The sequence below is a fragment of the Symphalangus syndactylus genome, chromosome 1 (genome assembly GCF_028878055.3).
Source record: "Symphalangus syndactylus isolate Jambi chromosome 1, NHGRI_mSymSyn1-v2.1_pri, whole genome shotgun sequence".
NCBI classification, from domain to species: domain Eukaryota; kingdom Metazoa; phylum Chordata; class Mammalia; order Primates; family Hylobatidae; genus Symphalangus; species Symphalangus syndactylus.
In genome coordinates, this window is record NC_072423.2 from 97,477,774 (window position 1) to 97,499,632 (window position 21,859).

The 21,859-nt window shown below is 46.8% G+C and overlaps 1 protein-coding gene across 1 annotated transcript in view; it reads left to right on the forward strand.

Annotated features, from left to right (window-relative positions):
* Nucleotides 1-21,859, forward strand: part of IGHMBP2 (immunoglobulin mu DNA binding protein 2) — a 38,960-nt gene that overhangs the window by 7,285 nt on the left and 9,816 nt on the right. Inside the window, exons 5-8 of the mRNA XM_055270758.2 lie at nucleotides 2,187-2,350; nucleotides 5,497-5,697; nucleotides 8,422-8,569; nucleotides 20,214-20,388. Coding sequence (XP_055126733.2) covers nucleotides 2,187-2,350; nucleotides 5,497-5,697; nucleotides 8,422-8,569; nucleotides 20,214-20,388 — 688 coding nt within the window. The remainder of the gene's footprint in view (nucleotides 1-2,186; nucleotides 2,351-5,496; nucleotides 5,698-8,421; nucleotides 8,570-20,213; nucleotides 20,389-21,859) is intronic.

The following is a 21,859-nucleotide window of genomic DNA, read 5'->3' on the forward strand; positions in this document are numbered from 1 at the left end:
TCAACCTCCACCTCCTGGGCTCAAGTGATTCTCATGCCTCAGCCTCCTGAATAGCTGGGATTGCAGGCACACACCACCATGCCTGGCTAATTTTTGTATTTTTAGTGGAGACAGGGTTTTGCCATGTTGGCCAGGCTGTTCTCAAACTCCTGATCTCAAGTGATCTACTCACCTCAGCCTCCGAAAGTGTTGGGATTACAGGCATGAGCTACCGTGCCCAGCCTCCATCGAGTTTTAAAATAATGTTCTTTTTAGTGTATATAAATCTTTTATTTTGAAATGTAAGGATATTTCTTTTAGCTTAGTACTTTGTGAAAATAGAGGAAAGCTGATCATACTTTATGCTTGATAGCAATTTTAGGTTGGAAAAATCTTATTTTTTTATTTTTTATTTTTTTGAGATGGAGGCTTGCTCTGTCACCCAGAGTGGAGTGCAGTGGTGTGATCTCGGCTCACTGCAACCTCCGCCTTCCGGGTTCAAGTGACTCTCCTGCCTCAGCCTCCCAAGTAGTTGGGATTACAGGTGCCCGCCACCATGCCCGGCTAATTTTTGTATTTTTTAGTAGAGACGGGGTTTCACCATGTTGGTCAGGCCGGTCTTGAACTCCTGACCTCAGGTGATCTACCTGCCTCAGCCTCCCAAAGTACTGGGATTACAGGCATGAACCACCGTGCCCGGTCTGTGCACTTCTTATGTCCTTCGCTGTTCTTGGAGAACATCATTTTTGAGAGGAGTTTGTTGTCTTATCCAGTTACTGCCCGTGATTTAACAGTCCTGTGAGTACTGGACTTAGCCCATTTGTAAAGCAGTGGCTTTGGCCAAGCCTCATGCAAGGATTACCCCACAGCTATTTTCTATCATACCGTGCTAGGCAAGCCAGTGTTGTGTTAGCTTCAAACACACAGGACGACTTTGTAGCACTCTTTCAGTGTGCAGTCCCTCAAGATGTGTTATTTTTAAATACTCATTTTCTTTCTGCATTTTCCTTTGGAAATTCTAAATGCACTCACATTTCAGTAATTCTTTATTTCTATGAAATATTTACTGAAGGGCTCCTATGCATCAGAAACTGAATTAGAAATGTATGTACTGTGTCTTAGGGACTCTGGAATGGCTTGGCTATAGCACGGGAATGTGGGGTTCGATGGCCTGTTACTAGCTCCACACCCTGCCGTCTTCCATGTTGGCTACAGTCTCACAAGTCAGGGTCAGCAAACACCCTTTGCTTATGAGCTGCTCATTATCCGATAGGCATCTCTGTGTGGTGGGCACCATGTAGTGAATGCCATGGCTGCGGGGCTGAGCACAACACCACCTGCTCTCAAGAGCACAGCCTAAGAAGCAGGTCTTGGCCAGGCACGGTGGGTGGCTCACGCCTGTAATCCTAGCACTTTGGAAGGCTGAGGCAGGCATATCATGAGGTCAGGAGATCGAGACCATCCTGGCCAACACGGTGAAACCCCATCTCTATTAACAATACAAAAAATTAGCTGGGCATGGTGGCGGGCACCTGTAGTCCCAGCTACTCTGGAGGCTGAGGCAGGAGAATTGCTTGAACCCGGGAGGCAGATGTTGCAATGAGCCGAGATCGTGCCATTGCACTCCAGCCTGGGTGACACAGCAAGACTCCGTCTCAAAAAAAAAAAAGAAGCAGGTCTTTAGTCTTGGTCGTGGAAGATTCAAAATAGAAACACGATCCTAGAATTTGTTAATCTTTTTTTTGTCATTTGTCTTTATCATTTTATGGGCACTTAAAAGAGGGACGATATGTTAGAAATGAATATGCTCTAGGAAACATTTCCTTCATTCCTGTTACTCTAGAGCAGGGCTTTTTCCCGTAAAGGGATGGATTGTGGATGTTAGACTTTGTGGGCCATATCATACATACCGTCTACAGCAGGCAGCTGTAGACGGTATGTAAATGAATGGGCGTGGCTGTGCTCCAGTGAAACTCACCAAAACCGGCAGCTGACTGGATGTGGCCCACAGTTTGCCGATTCCTGTTGAAGGAGAAACCTTGTGAAAATAAAGCGGACTTAATTTTGTGTTGATTGGGTTGCCCCTGGGGAGGTCCGGTGTGTTCCTGACAGGCATCACTCATCCCCGGGGGCACACACTCTGTGAGGAGGAACACCCACAGAGCTTCCCAGAGCACCTGAGTCTCACGCTGCTGCTGCTTCTACAGACCCGCTGACATTCTTCAACACCTGCCTGGACACCTCCCAGAAAGAAGCGGTTTCATTTGCGCTGTCGCAGAAAGAACTTGCCATCATCCATGGACCTCCTGGCACTGGGAAAACTACGACTGTGGTTGAGATAATTCTTCAAGCTGTGAAACAAGGCTTAAAGGTGGGCAGTGCACGCCACTTCCCTGTCACAGCCTGTCAGCTCCTGGTCTGTTGTGTTCAGTGGGTGCTCAGCGGCCTTCTAGCCTCAGTTCTGGCGGGATGGGTTAGGAACATTACTGAGCATTTATTGATTGAGCCTTGGACTGCCCCTGTTTGATTTCCAGCATCCCCATGAGTCTTGGGGAGCACGTGCAGGAACCGTGGCCTGGGTTGTTGAGAAAGGCTCCTGGAGCCCTCTGAGGCGTGGCAGCCTTCATGTCGGCCAGGCCCTGGGTCAGGGTTTATTTGTTCATCACGCTTGCTGTGCTCGTGCTCCATCATGTGCACGCCCATGCAGGGGCCTGGAGTTGGCCTGGGCCCGGTCTGTGCCCGTCAGGAGCTCAGCGTCTGGTTGAGGTGTTAACGGCTAATCAGATAGTCTGGTTAATGGATACGATGCACTTGTCCAGTGCACAGATGACTGATTTTCTGAGATGTGGAATATAACATTGTACATTATTATTCACTTACATTTTTAATTTTTTTTAATTTTCATTTTTTTGAAACGGAGCCTCACTGTGTCACCCAGGCTAGAGTGTGGAGTGCAGGGGCGGGATCTTGGCTCCCTGCAACCTCCGCCTCCCGGGTTCAAGTGATTCTCCTACCTCAGCCTCCCGAATAGCTGGGATTATAGTCGTGCGCCACCATGCCTGGCTAATTTTTGTATTTTTAGTAGAGATGGAGTTTCACCACATTGGCCAGTCTGGTCTCAAACTCCTGACTTCAGTTGATCCGCTTGCTTCGGCCTCCCAAAGTGCTACGATTATAGGCATGAGCTACCATGCCCGGCCCAGTTACATTTTTAGTGGCTGAGAAAGGATCTTTTATCATCATCTGCATCAGCTTGAGTCATTATGGATCTTGGCACATGGAGAGTTTTTTTTATACTTTAAGTTCGAGAGCTTTTTCAAAAACCTTTCTGGTTATAAAAATGTTGGATAATGATGAGGATTGGAATAATGGCCAGTTTTGTAGGTTGATGTTTACTGGGTGTTTAATCCTCACTGAAACCCTGTGCCAAGGCAGGTGGTTAGTGGCCCTAGTTTGTAGCCGAGGAGGCCGGGTGTGGTGGCTCACACCTGTATTCTCAGTACTTTGGGAGGCCGAGGTGGGTGGGTCACCTGAGGTCAGGAGTTTGAGACCAGCCTGGCTAACATGGTGAAACCCCATCTCTACTAAAAATACAAAACAATTAGCTGGGTGTGGTGGCACACACCTGTAATCCCAGCTACTTGGGAGGCTGAGGCAGGAGAATCGCTTGAACCTGGGAGGTAGAGGTTGCAGTGAACTAAGATCACGTCATTACACTCCAGCCTGGGCAATAAGAGCAAAACTCCATCTCCAAAAAAAAAAAAAAAAGATGAGGAAACTGAGAAACAAGGTCAAGTGCCCAGCACTCAGAGTGGCAGAGCCAGCAATGGAACTCGGGGAGAGCTGCAGGGAAGCCTGTCACTTGGTTAAAAGATTACATCCAGTGGTTTTCCTATGAGTGAGTGTCTTTGCACATGTTTGAAAACTGGTAAGAAAAGATGACTTATTGGAAGGGAGCAGATTGGTGGTTTTAATTGGGTGCTGACTATTCACTAAAAATGAGCCAAGACACACCTGTGTGCATGCTTTGGTGGAGATGTGCCTTGGGACATGTCAGTGGGGTTGGAGGCGATGCTGGTCGTGGAGAGTGGGTGGCTGAGCCTCCTTCCTGAGCCGCTGTTTGTTTTAAGCTTAAGGGCCTGCAGAGACTCTCTGCCTCCTCTGCTGGTTGCCACCTACTCTTTTTTTTTTTTCCCCCAAGAGATGGGGTCTCACTATGTTGTCCAGAGTGGTCTTGAACTCCTGACCTCGCACCTTGGCCTCCCAAAGTTTTGGAATTACAGGCATGAGCCACCATATTTGGCCAGCGTCTCACTTTTAATAGTGGAGCTGTGGCTGGGTGTGGTGGCTCATGTTTATCCTAGCACTTTGGGAGCCCAAGGCAGGAGGATCACTTGAACCCAGGAGTTTGAGGTCAGTCTGGGCAACATAGCAAGACCCAGTCTCTACAAAAAGTAGAAAAAATTAGCTGGGCATGGTGATGCATGCCTGCAGTCTCAGCTACTTGGGAGGCTGAGCCAGGAAGATAGCTTGAGCCTGGGAAGTCACGAAACACCAGGAATGTGGTCTAGATCTTGCTGCTCACCACACAGAAAGCCAGTTACTGAGGACAAGTATTGCCAAGGAAGAGGCTTTATAATCAGATGGTGCAGCCGAGGAGATGGGAGCTCATCCTCAAACCCATCTCCCTGACTAAAACTAGGGGTTTATATAGCAGGGAAGAAATGTAGCAATGTGTAAAAAACAGGAACTAGGGAGGGAAAGGAGGCACCTATAGTGGTCTGGTGATTTTCAGATCTTTGATACTTTTTTGAGGGGCCTAAATGTCCTTTTCTGAGGAAGGAACTCACATAAATAAGTTTGAAGCATAAACAGCAGATGGTCAATTTCTCTTTATCCAAAAACAACTGCCCATGGGACTATTGAGCCGGTTTCTCCATGATCCTGCCACTGCACTCCAGCCTGGGCCATAGAGCAAGACCTTGTCTCAAAAAAAAAAAAAAGAAAGAAAAATATAGTGGAGCTACAGTGTTCGGGAGACAACTCTGAGTCCATTTGAAACGGGAAGGGTTCCCTTGTCCCCCTCGCAGGGTGTGTGATGGGGCTGTGACTCGCTTCTTCAGTGCCCCGCTGCTCAGACCTGCAGGGGAGCATACAGATGGGCAGGCTGTGGGCTCCAACCTCATGGCAGTGTCTAGGGGTGGATGTTTACACCTCTGTGTGTTATAGGGTGCTCTCTTAGTTTGCCGTCTATAGGCAGCTTATATTAACCAGCTCAATTAGATCCCCTTCCTTATCACAAGGACAGAGGGCTTTCTGTATCCCGGGTTCTTGCCTTGGGGTACCGGAAGAATCGGATCACACGTGGGCTTGGAAAATGAGTGCAAGGTTTGATTGAGAGCATGTGTGTACATGCCTTGTGCTTCTCTGTATCTTTAAGGCTTTTTATTGTTCTAGTGTCAACTTCAGTGGTTTGATTACAAAGTAAATGACCAGATCCTAACTTGCGGTTCCCAGGTTCTGTGCTGCGCCCCCTCCAACATCGCCGTGGACAATCTGGTGGAGCGCCTGGCTCTGTGTAAGCAGCGGATTCTGCGCCTGGGGCACCCCGCCCGCCTCCTGGAGTCCATTCAGCAGCACTCCCTGGATGCGGTTTTAGCGCGGAGCGACAGTGCCCAGATTGTTGCAGATATCAGGAAGGACATCGACCAGGTCTTTGTAGGTGTCATGGCCAGTGTCCATGCAGGGTGTGGGCTTCTGATCTACAGTCTTTTTAAGGAGCAAATTTATCTGTCTGCATTCCTCTTCATCTTCTCTTGCTTCCGTCGATTCCTTTAATAGTTTTAAAAATTGGGCTGCCCTTTTTTTTTTGTGACGGAGTTTTGCTCTCATTGCCCAGGCTGGAGTGCCCCAGCCTCCCTAGTAGCTAGGACTACAGGTGCGTGTCACCACGCCTGGCTAATTTTTCTATTTTTAGTTGAGATGCGGTTTCATCCTATTGGTCACGCTGGTCTTGAACTCCTGACCTCAGGTGCTCTGCCCGCCTTGGCCTCTCAAAGTGCTGGGATTACAGGCATGAGCCACCATGCCTGGCCTTTGTTTTTTTTTTTTTTGAGATGGAGTCTCGCTGTCTCACCCAGGCTGGAGTGCAGTGGCGCTGTCTTGGCTCACTGCAGCTTCCGCCTCCCGGGTTCAAATGATTCTTGTGCCTCACCCTCCCAAGTAGCTGGGACTAAAGGCATGTGCCACCACACCCAGCTAATTTTTTTTATTTTTAGTAGAGATGGGGTTTCGCCATGTGGGCCAGGCTGGTCTCGAACTCCTGACCTCAAGTGATCCACCCGCCTCAGCCTCCCAAAGTGCTGGATTACAGGTGTGAGCCGCTGCACCCAGCCAGGGCTGCCCATTTTTGGTAGAGAACTATACTTAGCATTTAACAGAGTCTCAGCTGTCTTCACAGCACTTAGTAGGTGTGAGGAATTGTAAAGAAAACATTTTCCAGCCGGATGCAGTGGCTCAGGCCTGCAATCCCAGCACTTTGGGAGGCCGAAGAGGGCGGATCAGTTGAGGTTAGGAGTTCGAGACCAGCCTGGCCCACATGGTGAAACCCCGTCTCTATTAAAAATACAAAAATTAGCTGAGCGTGATAGCGGACACCTGTGATCCCAGCTACTTGAGAGGCTGAGGCAGGAGAATCTCTTGAATCTGGGAGGTGGAGGTTGCAGTGAGCCATGGTCACTCCACTGCACTCCAGCCTCGGTGACAGAGCAAGACTCCGTCTCAAAAAAAACCCCAAAATTTTCCTGGGTGTCTTTCTATCTGGTCCTGTTGTCTTGCTAGTAGTGGCAATGGGAGAAAAGTAGCCTGAAAATAAACATTGAAAAAACTGGCATCCTCCTAGAGCTTTCTGTCCATTCCACCTTCTCCTTGTGAAAGAGGCCACCAGTCGGCTGGAGAGGTAGGGCGGTGGTAGGTTCATTCCATCTGAGAGGGCCTTTCCCCCAAGCCCGACACTCCGACACTTTTGAGCTCTTTGGTTCTCCCATGTACACTTTGCTGTAGTGTCTGTGCTCACGTCCAGTCCTTTGTGCTCACTGTCGGCACCGGTACTCCTCGGTGTCTTAGTCTCAAAGGAGTAATGGCAGCAGGGAGGGTGCTGGAGCCAGTCTTTGCTCTAACATCTGTGCTCACTTCTTGTCCTCTGTGCTCACTGTTGGCACCTACACCCCTCGGTGTCTTAGCCCCAGAGGAGTGGTGGCAGCAGGGAGGGTGCTGGGCACCAGTCTTTGCTCTAATGTCTGTGCTCACATCTTATCCTGTGTGCTCACTGTCAGCACCTGCACCCTCAGTGCCCTAACCTCGGAGGAGTGGTGGCAGCAGAGAGGGTGCTGGGAGCCAGTCTTTGCTATGGGCCCGTGGCGTCCAGGCTGCTTGCGTGGCAGCATGGGGATGGGCCGCCTGCTGGGAGGTGGAGGAAGGATAGATGCATGTCACGCAGGTCCGAGGTGGCGGAGGAATATGCGTGATGTTGTTTGCTCATCACAAATGTGGGTGATTTCATTTCCTGTTGAAATTGGTGCTTTTGGGGATTTTCTTTCTCTGTAAATTATGCACAGTAAAACACCTCCTATCACCGCTGCTAAAACTCCATCCCCCAAAGTAGAAATCACAAATAAGGAAAGGTTACATCTTTTTTTTTTTTTTAAAGAATCTTGCTCTGTCGCCCAGGCTAGAGTGCAGTGGTACAATCTCAGCTCACTGCAACCTCCGCCTCCTGGGTTCATGCAATTTTCCTGCCTCAGCCTCCCGAGTAGCTGGGATTACAGGCGCACACCATGCCCAGCTAATTTTTTGTATTTTTAGTAGAGACAGCGTTTCACTGTTAGCCAGGATGGTCTTGATCTCCTGACCTCGTGATCTGCCTGCCTCGGCCTCCCAAAGTGCTGGGATTACAGGCGTCAGCCACTGCGCCTGGCCAGTTCCATCTTTTTGAGATATTAAAGTAAGTTGAGGTTTTGATTATGGGTTGAAAAAAATTTTTTTAATCTCTTGAAAAATGTAGAATAATATGTGAAGCTCAGTCTCTCCATTCGTAAGCTCCTACAACCCAAATCCTGAGGCGGGCAAGCGCTTTTTCTTCCCCAAGATCAAATGCCTGTGCGCAGGGCAGGGCTGGTCCAATTTCTGGTCTCCTCTGAGTTAAAAACGTGGTCTCTTTCCAGGACTGAAAATGTCCCTTCCTGTGACTTTAAGGCAAGTGAGGATGTAAGGTGCTTAGTTGCGTGTATGTATCTGTGTCTCTTTCAAGGAAGATTTCTGAGTGTTTTTTAAGGAGCTTATTGAACTGGACCAAATGATATAAATAGAAGCACTTCATAAATAGAGTTGAAGAAGTACAAAGTTGGACTGAAGTAAGTGTATCTCCTTTGTTTTTCTTTATAGGTGAAAAACAAAAAGACCCAGGATAAGAGAGAGAAAAGTAATTTTCGAAATGAAATTAAGCTATTAAGAAAAGAACTGAAGGAGAGGGAAGAAGCAGCTATGCTCGAGAGCCTCACTTCGGCAAACGTGGTCCTTGCAACAAACACAGGTGAGGGGGCATCTCCATCCCGCCTGTGTGGCCTCGAAGAAGGAGTTGGGGTGTGTTCCCTCTTCTGTTTTCTGGAAGAGTTTGTTTAGAATTGGTATTTCTTTCTTAAAAGTTGGGTAGAGTTCACTAGGGAAGGCCTCCGTACCTACAGTTTTCTTCATAGAGAGGTTTTGAACTACAGATTCAACTTCTTCAATAGATAAAGGGCTGTTCAGGTTCTCTTCTTCCGTGAGCTTGTAGCTTTCAAGAAGTTTGTCCATTTCATCTGAGTTGTTGAATTTAGAGTTATGAAGTGGTTCCTAATATGCCCTTATTCTTCTTTTACTATCTGCAGAATCTGTCATGATATAACCTGTATTATTCCTGATATTGGTTTGTGTGTTGTTTTTTTTCCTGCTCTTCTGGCTGGAGGTTTTTTTTTAAATTTAGACTTTATATATACATATATATATATATTTTAAGAGACAGGGTCTTTGCCAGGCGCAGTGGCTCACACCTGTAATCCCAGCACTTTGGGATGCCAACGTGGGTGGATCACCTGAGGTCAGGAGTTTGAGACCTGCCTAGCCAACATGGCGAAACCCCGTCTCTACTAAAAATACAAAAATTAGAGTTGTGGTATGCACCTGTAATTCCAGCTACTTGGGAAGCTGAGGCAGGAGAATTGCTTGAATCCTGGAGGCGGAGGTTGCAGTGAACTAAGATCACACCACTGCACTCCAGCCTGGGCGACAGAGCAAGACTCTGCCTCAAAAAAATAAAAACCCCAAAACCAAAAAAACAAAGCAAAACAAAAAAAGAGACAGGGTCTCACTATGTTGCCCAGGCTGGTCTCAAACTCCTGGGCTCAAGGGATCCCCCTGCCTCAGCCTCCTAAAGTGCTGGGATTACAGGTGTGACTCACCGTGCCTGGCCTGGCTGGAGGTTTCAGTTGATCTTCCCAAAGAACCGGCTTTTGCTTTTTCTCTATTGTTTTTCTGTTTCATTTATTTCCACATTGATCTTCATTGTTTTCTGTTTTCTTGGGCTTGTTCTTTTTCTTGCTTCTTAATGTAGAAGCTGAGATCATTGATTTGAGACCTTTTTTTTTTTTCTGATAATGAGCATTTAGCTCCATAAATGTCTCCCGAAGTACTGCTTTTGTGGCATCCCACAAATGCTGATACATTTCATTCATTTCAAAATGCTATCTCATTTGGCTTTTGGTTTTTTAGAAGTGTTATATAGTTTCCAAATAGTTGGGAAATGTCCAGATATCTTTCTGTTGTTGATCTCCTCTCCTCTTCACTCCCCTCCCCTCCCCGTCCCCGTCCCCGTCCCATGTGGGATCTCACGATGTTGCTCCTCTCCTCTCCTCTCATCTCCTCTCCTCTCCTTGTCCCCGTCCCCGTTGCCATCCCCATCCCCATCCCCATATGGGATCTCACTATGTTGCCCAGGCTGGACTCAAACTCCTGGGCTCAAGTGATTCTCCCAGCTCAGCCTCCTGAGGAGCTGGGGCTCCCAGCATGTGCCACTGCACCTGGCTTACTTTCTGTTGTTGATTTCTAATTTAGTTCCATGTGGTCAGAGGACATACTCTCATGACTTGGATAGTTCATCGAGACTTACTTTATGGTCCAGAATCTGGTCTCTGTCTTTGTGAGTGTTCCATGCACACTTGACAGAATGTGTGTTCTGATTTTATTGAGTGTTCTGTAAGTAGTCAGATCATGATGGTTGATGATGTGGTTCAAGTCTACTATATTGAGACAGGGATGTTGAAATCTCTGAATATAACTGGACATGTCTGTTTTTCCCGGCAGTTCTATTGGTTTTTGCTTCATATCTTTGGAAGCTCTTTTATTGGGGTCATAAATGTGGGGCTATGTTTTCTTGATTAATTAACAAATTTATCATTATGAAATGATCTGCTTTATCCCTGGTAATATTCTTTTTTTGAAATCTACTTTGTCTGATATTAAAATAATCATTTCAGCATTTCAGCTTGCTTTTCTTTTCATTATGATCAAAAACATGTAAAATTTACCATCATAACCCTTTTTAAGTCTGTAGTACAGTAGCATTAATTGTATGCATGTTGTTGTACAGCAGATCTCTAGAACATTTTCATCTTGCAGACCTGAAGCTCTGTATCTGTTGAACAGCAGTTCCCTTTTTCCCTGTCCCCAGGTCCTGGCAGTCACTATTCTACTGTCGGTTTCTAAGAGTTTTATTATTTTAGATACCTCGAGTAAGTGGATTTGTCTTCTTGTGACTGGCTCGTTTTATTTAGCGTAATGCCCTCAAGGTTCATCCATGTTGTCCAGCTTTCTTTTTATTTTTAAGAGACAGAGTCCCAATCTGTCACCTAGGCTGGAGCACAGTGGTGCGGTCAAAGCTGTACTCCAGCCTTAACCACGAACGCGTGGCCTCAAGCAATCCTCCCACACTGACCTCCTGAGTTGCTGGGATTACAGGCGTGAGCCATTGCACCCGGCCCCCAGCTTTCTTTTAACTAGTGTTAGTGTGGTCTATCTTTTTCTATCCTTTTTCTTAGAACCTATTTGTGTCTTTATGTTTAAAGTGATCTTTTAAAAAATATTTGAGACACGGTCTCACTGTGTCACCCTAACTAGAGTGCAGTGGTGCAGTCACAGCTCCCTGCAGCCTCAACCTCCTGGGCTGAAGTGATTCTCCCACCTCAGCCTCCCAAGTAGCTGGGACGACAGACACGTGCTATCACACCCTGCTCATTTTTTTGATTTTTAGTAGAGACAAGATCTCACTGTGTTGCCTAGGCTGATCTCGAGCTCCTGGGCTCAAACAGTCCTCCCACCTCTGCCTCCCAAAGTGCTAGGATTACAAGTGTAAGCCACTGTGCCTGGACTGTTTATTTCTTTTTAAAGAGAGAGTCTTGCTCTGTTGCTCAGACTGGAGTGCAGAGGCGTGATCATAACTTGCTGTAGCCTTGCACTCTTTGGCTCAAGTAATCCTCCGACCTCAGCCTCCCGAGTAGCTAGTACTGTAGGCATGAGCCACTACACCTGGCTAATTTTAAAAATGCTCTTTTCTTTTTTTCTTTTAGAGATGGGGTCTTGTGATGTTGCCCAGGCTGGTCTCAAACTCCTGGCCTCAAGTGATCCTCCCACTTTGGCCTAAAGTGAATTTTTTTGTAGGTAGCATATAGCTGGGCCTTGCTTTATTATCCAGTTTGACAGTTTCTGCCGTTTGTTCTTTGTTATATTTTCTTCCTCTTCTGCTTTCTTTTAATTAATTAATTGAACATTTCTTTCTTTTTTTTTTTTTTTTTTTTTACCTAAGTTCTCACTATGCCCCGTGAGTGAAGATTTCTTAGGATTTTATTTTTATTTATTTATTTATTTTTAAAAGATGATTTGTAGAGACAAGGTCTTGCTGTGTTGCCCAGGCTGGTCTTGAACTCCTGGACTCAGGGCATCCTCCCACCTTGGCCACCTTGGTGCTGGGATTATAGGCATGAACCATCACGCCTGGCCTATTTTTGTTTTTGTTGGCTTGTTAGCTATATATCTGTATTTGATTGTTTTAGTGGTTACTTTAGGCCTTACAGTATGTGTCTTTAACCCATCATAGTCTATTCATATGCCACCTCACATACAGCATAAGGGCTTTATGATTGCAAACTAACATTTCTCTCCACTTAGCATTTATGCTTTTGTCATATATTTTTCTTATACATATATTCTAAGCCTTACAATACTTGTTCTTGTTTTAATGGTGAGTTATCTTTAAAGAGCTTTAAATAATAAGAAAAACATCTTCATATTTGCCCACGTAGTTACTGCTTTTGGCGCTTTGTTTTCTTTTGGTTTAGGTTGTGTATTTCCATGTGGCATCATTTTCCTTCCACCTGAAGGGCATCCATGATCACTTCTTGTAGTGTGGGTCGGCTGGTGATGCAGTCTAATAGCTTTTGTATGTCTGAAAATGTCTTTTTCACCTGCAGTTTTGAAAGATATTTTTGCTGTGTGAGAATTCTAGATTAACAGTTTTCCTTGCAATATTTTAAAGATGTTGTCCACTGTCATCTGCTTGAGTATTTCTGAAGAGAAATCAGTCATCCTTATCCTTGTTCCTTTGTATGTAACATGTCTTTTTTCTTCTGTCTGCATTTAAGATTTTTTCAGCCAGGTGTGGTGGCTCATGCCTGTAATCTCAGCACTTTGGGAGGCTAAGGCACGCGGATCACCTGAGGTCAGGAGCCCGAGACCAGCCTGGCCCACATGTACTAAAAATACAAAAAAATTAGCCGGGTGTGGTGGTGGGCGCCTATAATCCCACATGCTAAGGAGGCTGAGGCAGGAGACTCTCTTGAACCCGGAAGCAGAGATTGCAGTGAGCCGAGATTGCACCACTGTACTCCAGCCTGGATGACAGAGCCAGACTCCGTCTCAAAAAAAAAAAAAGAAAGAAAATGATGCTTTCTTTATCACTGGTTTTAAGTAATTTGACTATGATTTGCCCTGGAGCTGTTTGCTTCATGTTTTTTTTTTTGTTTTTTTTTTTGTTGAGACGGAGTCTCGCTCTGCCGCCCAGGCTGGAGTGCAGTGGCGCAATCTCGGCTCACTGCAAGCTCCGCCTCCCAGGTTCAAGCGATTCTTCTGCCTCAGCCTCCAGAATGAATAGCTGGGAGTACAGATGCACACCACCACGCCTGGCTAATTTTTGTATTTTTAGTAGAGACGGGGTTTCACCACATTGGCCAGGCTGCTCTCGAACTCCTGACCTCGTGATCCGCCTGCCTTGGCCTTCCAGAGTGGTGGGATTACAGGGGTGAGCCACTGCACCCGGCCTCATGTTTTTTAACATTGTGGTGAGAACACAACATGAGATTTACCCTCTTAAATGTTTAAGTGTACTATATAATATTGTTAACTATAGGCATCATGTTGTGCAGCGGATCTATAGAATTTATCTTGCACAGCTGAACCTTTATACTTGCTTATTGCTATGTTTCTGAGTTCACTAATTTCCTTCTTTCATGCCTAATCTAACATCTGTCCCATCCAGTGTAACTTTCATCTGACATCCAGAAATAAGAGTCTTTTTATATCTTTGATGTTCTTACTTAATTTTTTTAACATTTGGAATACAACTATAATAACTATTTTGAATGTTCTAGACTATTATTTCTATCACCTATGTCATTTTTGGTCTCTTTCGATGAACTGTCCCCTTGAGTGGTTGTGTTTTCCTACCTTTTTACGGGCCTGCTAATGTTTGTTTGGATACCGGCCATTGAGGATTTTACGTTGTTGCATGCTGAATATTGAATATTTTTGTATTCCTATAATCTTTTTTTTGCTTTTTTTTGTTTTGTTTTTTGAGACAGCCTCTTGCTCTGTCACCCATGCTGGAGTGCAGTGGTGTGATCTTGGCTCACTGCAACCTCTGCCTCCTGGATTCAAGTGATTCTCTTGACTCAGTATCCTGAGTAGCTGGGACTACAGGCACGCGCTACCATGCCCAGCTAATTTTTGTATTTTTAGTAGAGGCGAGGTTTCACCATGGTGGCCAGGCTGGTCTCAAACTCCTGACCTCAAGTGATCTGCCTGCCTCGGCCTCCCAAAGTGCTGGGATTGGTGTGAGCCACCACGCCCAGTCTCCTATAATATTCTTGTGCTTGGTTTTGGGAAACAGTAAAGTTACTTGTGCTTGGTTTTGGGAAGCAGTAAAGTTACTTGTAAACAGTTTAATCCTTTTGAGTCTTACTTTTGAGATGTGTTAGGGTCTGGATCAGTGCTTAGTCCAGTGTTAATATTCCCCTGTACTGAGGTAAGACCTTTTGAGCTTCCTACCCAATGCACCCTGCATCATGAGATTTTTGAGTTTGACTGGTGGGATTAGGGGCTGTTCCCGGCCTCGTGTGAGCACTGGGCACTTTTCTCTCATTGTTTTGGATGGTATTTTTCCCAGGCCTGGAGTAATTTTCTCGTAAGCATGTGCTAATCACAATACCCAAGGGAATCTCGCAGCCGAGGTTTTTTCTCTCTGTGTAGCAGTCTCTTTGGCATTTTGTCCTGGAAACTCTGCCTGCATTGGTCTCCACAGATTCTCAACCTTGTCTTCTCAACTCAGGGAGCCTTCTAGGCTCTACCTGGCTGCCCCTTCTCTGTGCTCTTTCCTGGAAACTCCCAAGGCAGAAAGCTGGGGCAACCCCAGGGCTCACCTCCTTTGTCTCTCGTTACTCAGGGGTTACTTTTCTTTGTTACCTGTTGTCTAGTGTCCTGAAGAGTGTGGTTTTGGTTATTTAAACAAAATTTTAAATAACTGCCTGGGGTGGGGGGTGTTACTTGAGATGGGAGAGTAAATACAGTCCCTGCTATTCCGTCTTGGGCAGAGGTGGAGGACGCACATTCTCTCTTGTAGCCAGGAGAGAGCACTCCTGTTCCAGAGCTATGTACCTTGTGACTGTTGTGGGAATCTTGTCAACCACCCTTTTGGGGTTTAGGAATGTTTGTGAGACCTCTGGGTTGTTCCTGTGTGATAATAGTACCACAAAGGTAGCAGCTGAAAACAACCCATGTTTATTATTCTACAGTTTATCTGGGCGGAGAGCCCAGGCCCAGCTGAACAAGGTGCTCTGCTCAGGATCTCATGAGACTGCGATCGAGGTGTCAGTGGGGGCTGCAGTCTCATCTGAAACTTGCCTGGAAAGGATCTGCCTTCAGGCTCATGTGGTTGTTGGCAGCATTCAGTTCCCTGTGGGTTCTTGCTGGGTGTTGGCTGGACGCCACTCTTAGCTGCCTGCCCCATAGGCCTTGCCAACATGGCTGCTTGCTTCCTAAGAGCCAGCAAGAGACACAGTCTCCTAGCACAATGGGTTGTCTTATGTAATGTTATCGAGGATGTCACATCTCATCACCTTTGCCCTATTCTGTGGATTAGAAGCAAGTCTCAGGCCCCACCCACACTCGAGGGGAAGGGATTATGCAAGATGTGAATACCAGTGGCCAGGATCCTGGGGCATACCTTAAAGCAAGCTTGTCTAACTGAAGGCCTGCAGGCCGCATGCAGCCCAGGATACTTTGAATGTGGCCCAACACAAATTTGTAAACTTTCTTAAAACATTATGAGATTTTTGTGTGTGTGATTTTTTCTTTCAAGCTCATCAGCTATTGTTAATGTTAGCGTATTTTATGTGTGGCCCAAGACAATTCTTCTTTTTTCAATATGGCCCTGGGAAGCCAAAAGATTGCACATCCCTGCCTTAGAGTCTGTTTGCCACAACCTCTCAGCTGTTGGGCTGCTCTAAGGAACAGAGTCTAGGTTCTGTTTTTTTTTTTTATGAGACAGCGTCTCGCTCTGTTGCCCAGGCTGGAGTGCAATGGCACAATCTTGGTTCACTCTAGCCTCCTCCTCCCTGGTTCAAGTGATTCTTGTGCCTCAGCCTCCTGAGTAGCTGGGATTGCAGGTGCATGCCACCATGCCCAGCTAATTTTTTTTGTATTTTTTGCAGAGACTGGATTTCACCATGTTGGCCAGGCTGGTCTCGAACTTCTGACCTCAAATGATCTGCCCACCTTGGCCTCCCAAAGTTCTAGGATTACAGGAGTGAGCCACCACACCTGGCTAGATTCTAATTGGCTTTATAGTTATTGCTTTATCCAGTTGTGTTTTAAATCAGACAGGAGAAAAAAAGGGTCACAAGCAGAAAATACATTTATGGGGTCTTTTATGTTTACCCATGTATTTGCCTTTATTTCTTCATGTAGATTTGAGTTACTGTCTCCAAAGGACTCCCTTTGGTATTTCTTGAAGGGCAGGTTTGCTGTGACAGATTCTCTAAGCTCATCTTTATCTGGACGTGTCTTAGTTTCTCCTTCATTTTTGAAGGATAGTCTTGCTGAGTATAGAATTCTTGGTTGACAGTCTTTCAGCCCTTTGAACGTGTCATTCCACTGCCTGCATAGTTTCTGGTGGGAAAGCAGCTATTGATCTCATTGAGGGCTCCTTATGTGTGACGAGTTGCTGCCCTATTGCTGCTTTCAAGTGTCGTCTTTTGTCTTTTGAGTGTGTGATTATCATGTGTTAGGTGTGGATCTCTGTGAGTAAATTACATGGAGTTTGTGGAGCTTCTTGGATGTTTAGATTCATGTTTTTCATCAAATTTGGGGAGTTTTCAGCCATTATTTTTTCAGGTATTCTTTCTGCCCTTATTCTACTCTCCTCTCCGTCTACAACTCCCATTATAAATCAGTTGATTCACTTGATAATGCCCCACAGATCTCTGAAGCTCTGTTCATTTTCTTCCATTTTTTTCTTTCTGATCTTCAGGCTGGATCTTCTCAATGGACCTCTCTTCAAGTTTGCTGATCATTCTCTCCTGTTGAATCCTTCTAGTGAATTTCAGTTATTATTTCAGTTATTGTACTTTTCAACTCCAGAATTTCTGTGTGGTGCTTTTTTTTTTTTTTTTTTTGAGATGGAGTCTTTCTCTGTCACCAGACTGGAATGGAGTGGCGTGATCTCGGCTCACTGCAACCTCTGCCTCCCAGGTCCAAGCAATTCTCCTGCCTCAGCCTCCCGAGTAGCTGGGTCTACAGGCATGTGCCACCACGCCCAGCTTATTTTTGTATTTTTAGTAGAGACAGGGTTTTACCATGTTGGCCAGGATGGTCTCTATCTCTTGACCTCGTGATCTGTGTGCCTCAGCCTCCCAAAGTGCTGGGATTACAGGCGTGAACCACCATGCTGGCCTCTGTGTGGTATTTTTTAAAAAATTATTCCTGTCTCTTTATTGATATTCTCTTATTTGGTGAGACATTATTCTCATACTTTATTTCTTTAGACTTGTTTCCCTTTTGCTGTTTAAACATACTTAGAATCACTGATATTTCAAGTCTTTGTCTAGTAAGATCAGCATCTGGGCTTTCTCTAGTATCCAGTTTATTTATTTATTTATTTTATTTTATTTTTTGGAGATGGAGTCTCGCTCTGTTGCTCAGGCTGGAGTGCCATAGTGTGATCTCGGCCTGCTGCAACCTCCGTCTCCTAGGTTCAAGTGATTCTCCTGCCTTAGCCTCCCGAGTAGCTGGGATTACAGGCATCCACCACCACGCCTGGCTAATTTTTGTATTTTTAGTAGAGATGGGGTCACCACGTTGGCCAGGCAGGTCTTGAACTCCTGGCTCAGTTGATCCACCAACCTCGGCCTCCCAAAGTGTTGGGATTACAGGTGTAAGCCACCGCTCCCAGCCTCAAGTATCTGTTGATTGCCTTTTTTCCCCTGAATATTGGCCATATTTTCATGACTGTCTATGTGCCTTGTAGTTTTTTTGTTGAAAATGGATGATTTTAAATAATAGAATGTGGCAACTCTGGAAGTCAGGTTCTCTTCCCACCCCGGGGTTTGTTGTTGTTGCCACTTGTTGTTTGTTTAGTGACTTTTCTGGACTAATTCTGTAAAATCTGTATTTTTCGTCTTCTGTGTCCACTAAAGTCTAATACAACTTAGTGGCCAGCTAGTGATTAGACAGAAATCCCCCTGAACTCCTGGAGCCATAAATGCCCTAGTCTTTGCTGAGTGGCTCTGTGTGTGTGCTTGGGCACACCTTCAACACAGAGCCAGGCTGTTTGTGACTCTCAGCTTTCACTTCCCGTGTGTGCAGTGCCTTGAGCTGAGCCACAGGTGAGAGCTGAGGGCCTCCTGAGGTCTTTCCTGAGCCCTGTACATGTGTGTGGCCTTCTAGATTCCTGGGAACATGTTGGAGCTTTTCAAAGCCCCCTGAGGATATCTCATTCCCCAGCTTAAAACTTTGGTTATCCTATCATTTGCTGCGACCATTATTCTCTGTCTTAGAAAACTGTGATGTTCAACGATTACCTCTGACAGTTTTTGACAAACACCACCAGGGAAAAGACTGTTTGTATTGCATGAGCTCAGATAAAGTCTTTTGAATGTGGTCTACCAGAGGATTCCCAGACAGATGAGATAAGCACAGTTTCTGGAGTGGGGCTTTTCAGGAATGCCAACCCTGTTCTGCATCCCCTGGGGCTGCCAGGTGCTGGTTTTCACCCTGACTTCAGGCTGAGGGTTTCAAGGCTGCCATAGGGATGGCTGGGAATAGGGCAGGTTTCAGTGCCACCGAGCTCCTGTGCTGACGGGGATTCAGATGCTTTTCTGGAATGAACACTTCCCTGATTGCTGCAAGCCTTTGGCGAGTTTCCAGAATTCTGAGAAAGTTGATTCTGACCATTGGCCGATGCCTTGTTGCTTTCATGGAGGAGAGAATTCTCAGAGCTTGTGAGAGTCTCTTTGCTGACATCCTTCTCTGGCTTCAAGGACAGCACTTGCTGGAAATTAGGAGGCACCCGCCGAGCCCCACAAGGTCAGCTTGTGGCCTTTGTGGCCTTTCTGTTCCCTCCTGGTTGTTGGGGAACTAGAGTGAGTTCCTGGAAGTGCTTCTCCATCACGAAGTCTGGTTTTTCTGTACTGTGAAGTCACATCTGTAACCTAAACATGTCTCTTAATTATCCAAAGCCCAGCCAAGTTCTGTCTCCTCTGTGGGTGCTTTTTCTTTTTTTCTTTTTTTTTTTTTTGAGACGGAGTCTCGCTGTCACCCAGCCTGGAGTGCAGTGGCGCCATCTCGGCTCACTGCAAGCTCCGCCTCCCGGGTTCACGCCATTCTCCTGCCTCAGCCTCCCGAGTAGCTGGGACTACAGGCGCCCGCCACCGCTCCCAGCTAATTTTTTGTATTTTTTTTAGTAGAGACGGGGTTTCACTGTGGTCTCGATCTCCTGACCTCATGATCCACCCACCTCGGCCTCCTAAAGTGCTGGGATCACAGGCGTGAGCCACCGCACCCGGCCTATAGGTGCTTTTTCTAGCCATCTCTGAAGAGTCAATCTTGAGAAATTTCTCAGTATGTCTTCATCATGGCATTATGTACATACCATTAGCATAATTCACTCGGAAGGCAGAAAGGGTGGGAACTAACATTGATCACATTTATGGAAACCTGCCTTCTCATGCCGGGCACTTTATATATGTTATCTCCCTTTGTGGTACAATCACATGACATGCAGGCATTGTCCATGTTTGTGGGTGAGGAAACAGGCTCGGGGGTGGGAGGCTCACCTGAGGCCCCACGCTGTTTGCTAGAGACGGCTTGGGGCCCGAGTCTTGCTCACAGCCTGAATGCTGCACTCTGCTGCACCGCATCCCAGGAAGGAAAAGCTGTGGCAGTGGGTTTGTGTTGCCAAATACATGGAGGCTTTTTTCTAGGTGAGTGCCCAGCAGTTGATTGTTCTGTATGTCCAAGAAAGTCACCTTAGAGGAGAATTAGGTTCTAAATTTAGAGAATAATTGAGTTACAATATTTAGAACTCAGAAAGCATCCCTTGGGCTTGGGGTCACAGCCCCGAAGGGTGATTAATTTTGCTGATTGAAGGTCAGAGGGGCCTGTGGCCACAGTACCCACTGCGTAAAACACAGGTGAGCTGGAACCATGAGTTTTAAAATGTCTTGGCCAAGTTTTTATTACAAGATACAAATTTATCCCACACAGTTGCAATGCAAGCCTTGATGAAACCCCAGCTTGGTGGTGTCTCCTCTGGTGTGGCTGTGGCTGTTGGGAAGCAGCTGTGCCCCTGGAGACGCTCGGTTCCCTGTTTCCACCAGGTGCGTCTGCTGATGGCCCCCTGAAGTTGCTGCCTGAGAGCCACTTCGACGTGGTAGTCATTGACGAGTGTGCCCAGGCCCTCGAGGCGAGCTGCTGGATCCCCCTGCTGAAGGCCAGAAAGTGCATCCTGGCGGGCGATCACAAGCAGCTGCCCCCCACCACAGTCTCTCACAAGTAAGACCCCTTTTCCGCACATGCCTTTCTCTGCCCCCGCCCTCCACCCCTTGATGTGGTCCTTCCAGGCTCAGCCAGAAGCCCCAGGCTCACCAGGAGCCCCTGCGGTGCCTCCTCGGTGTGTTTCTTGGCACAGCTCCTACCCTGTCTTATAGCATTCATTCATCTCGACGTTGGATCCGTGAGATCATGTACTCCCAGAGGGCAGGGTCGCATCACCTTCATCTTTGTAGCCTCAGAACTGGAGACAGGGCCTGGCACATTTCTGGTGCTCCGTCCCTGCTTGTTGAGTTGCATATCCCTTCATGAAGCAGGCAGGTTTGATTGTAGGGTGTCTTGAGAGCCGTGGGCTGGGCTGACTGGCCTCTGGGTGGATGTGGGTTCTTTAGTCTTCAATCTGTAGACATATCCCTGGATGGAGGGCACTGGGCAGAGATGCAGCAAACCATGGTTCTGCCCTACGGAGACACCAGAGCCCTGATTCAGTGGCCTGGCCCAGGCTGTCCTGGCGGAGAAAGTGCTGCCCACCCCAGCCCCCCTCTCACCTCTCTGCATACTACCCAGCACTCACTGCTCCAGCCACACAGGCCTCGCTCGCCCCTCTGCCTGGGCCACTCCTGCCTGGATGTGGTGGGCATGCCCTCCCTCCAGATGAACCCTCCGCATGGTATCCCTTGACTGCCCTTACACGAGGCCTGTGAACAGGGCCTGGCACATGGGCTGTCTTTGGACAAGTCCCTGTTCAGAAAGTTGTCCCTGAGGAATGAAACGCTTCTGAGACTCCTGCATCCTGGCCCTCACTTCCACCGGGGGAAGATTGATTTCTTCTGATTTCTGTTGCCTTTTGAAACACTTCTGTATTTCACTGTGGGTGTGTAGAAGCTCTGAACTCGGAACTTTCGTTGTTTTCTGAGGACCAGAAGAAGATGTGCAAGAAAGCCTGTCGAGTAGAATCCCATCAAAGGGGAGTGGGCAGCCCAGGAGTTGGGGGATATGTAGAGAGAGGTGTCAAAAATAGTAATTGAGAGTGAGCTTTGGGAGGAAGATGTTGGAAATAAGGATGGTGGAAGAAAGGGGAGTGCTGGGGAAAGGTGCTCTGAAAGATTGTCCTGCTGGGAGACACATGGGGATCTAGAGTGGAAATGTTACGGGATCTCTGGGATGTCGATTTTTCTGGCTGGAAACCTCTGTGGCCTCAGCACCTTTGCCCCAATTCTTGTCCTGCATCCAGGAAGAATGAGGTATGCAGATAAGTGAAGGGTGAAGAAGAGTTTTATTTAGTGTTAGAACAGCTCAGAGTAGTGGGTAGCTCCTCTCTGTAGGCGGGTCATCCGTCGAGTGTTCAGCTGTCAGCAGAGGAGGCCCTGGAGAGGGTGGCTTCTCTCTGCAGGCAAGTCACTCGGACATCTCTGCAGGTCTCTGAAGCTCTCAGCAGAGGGCGTAGCTCCTCTCTGCCCTGTTGTCTCTCTGC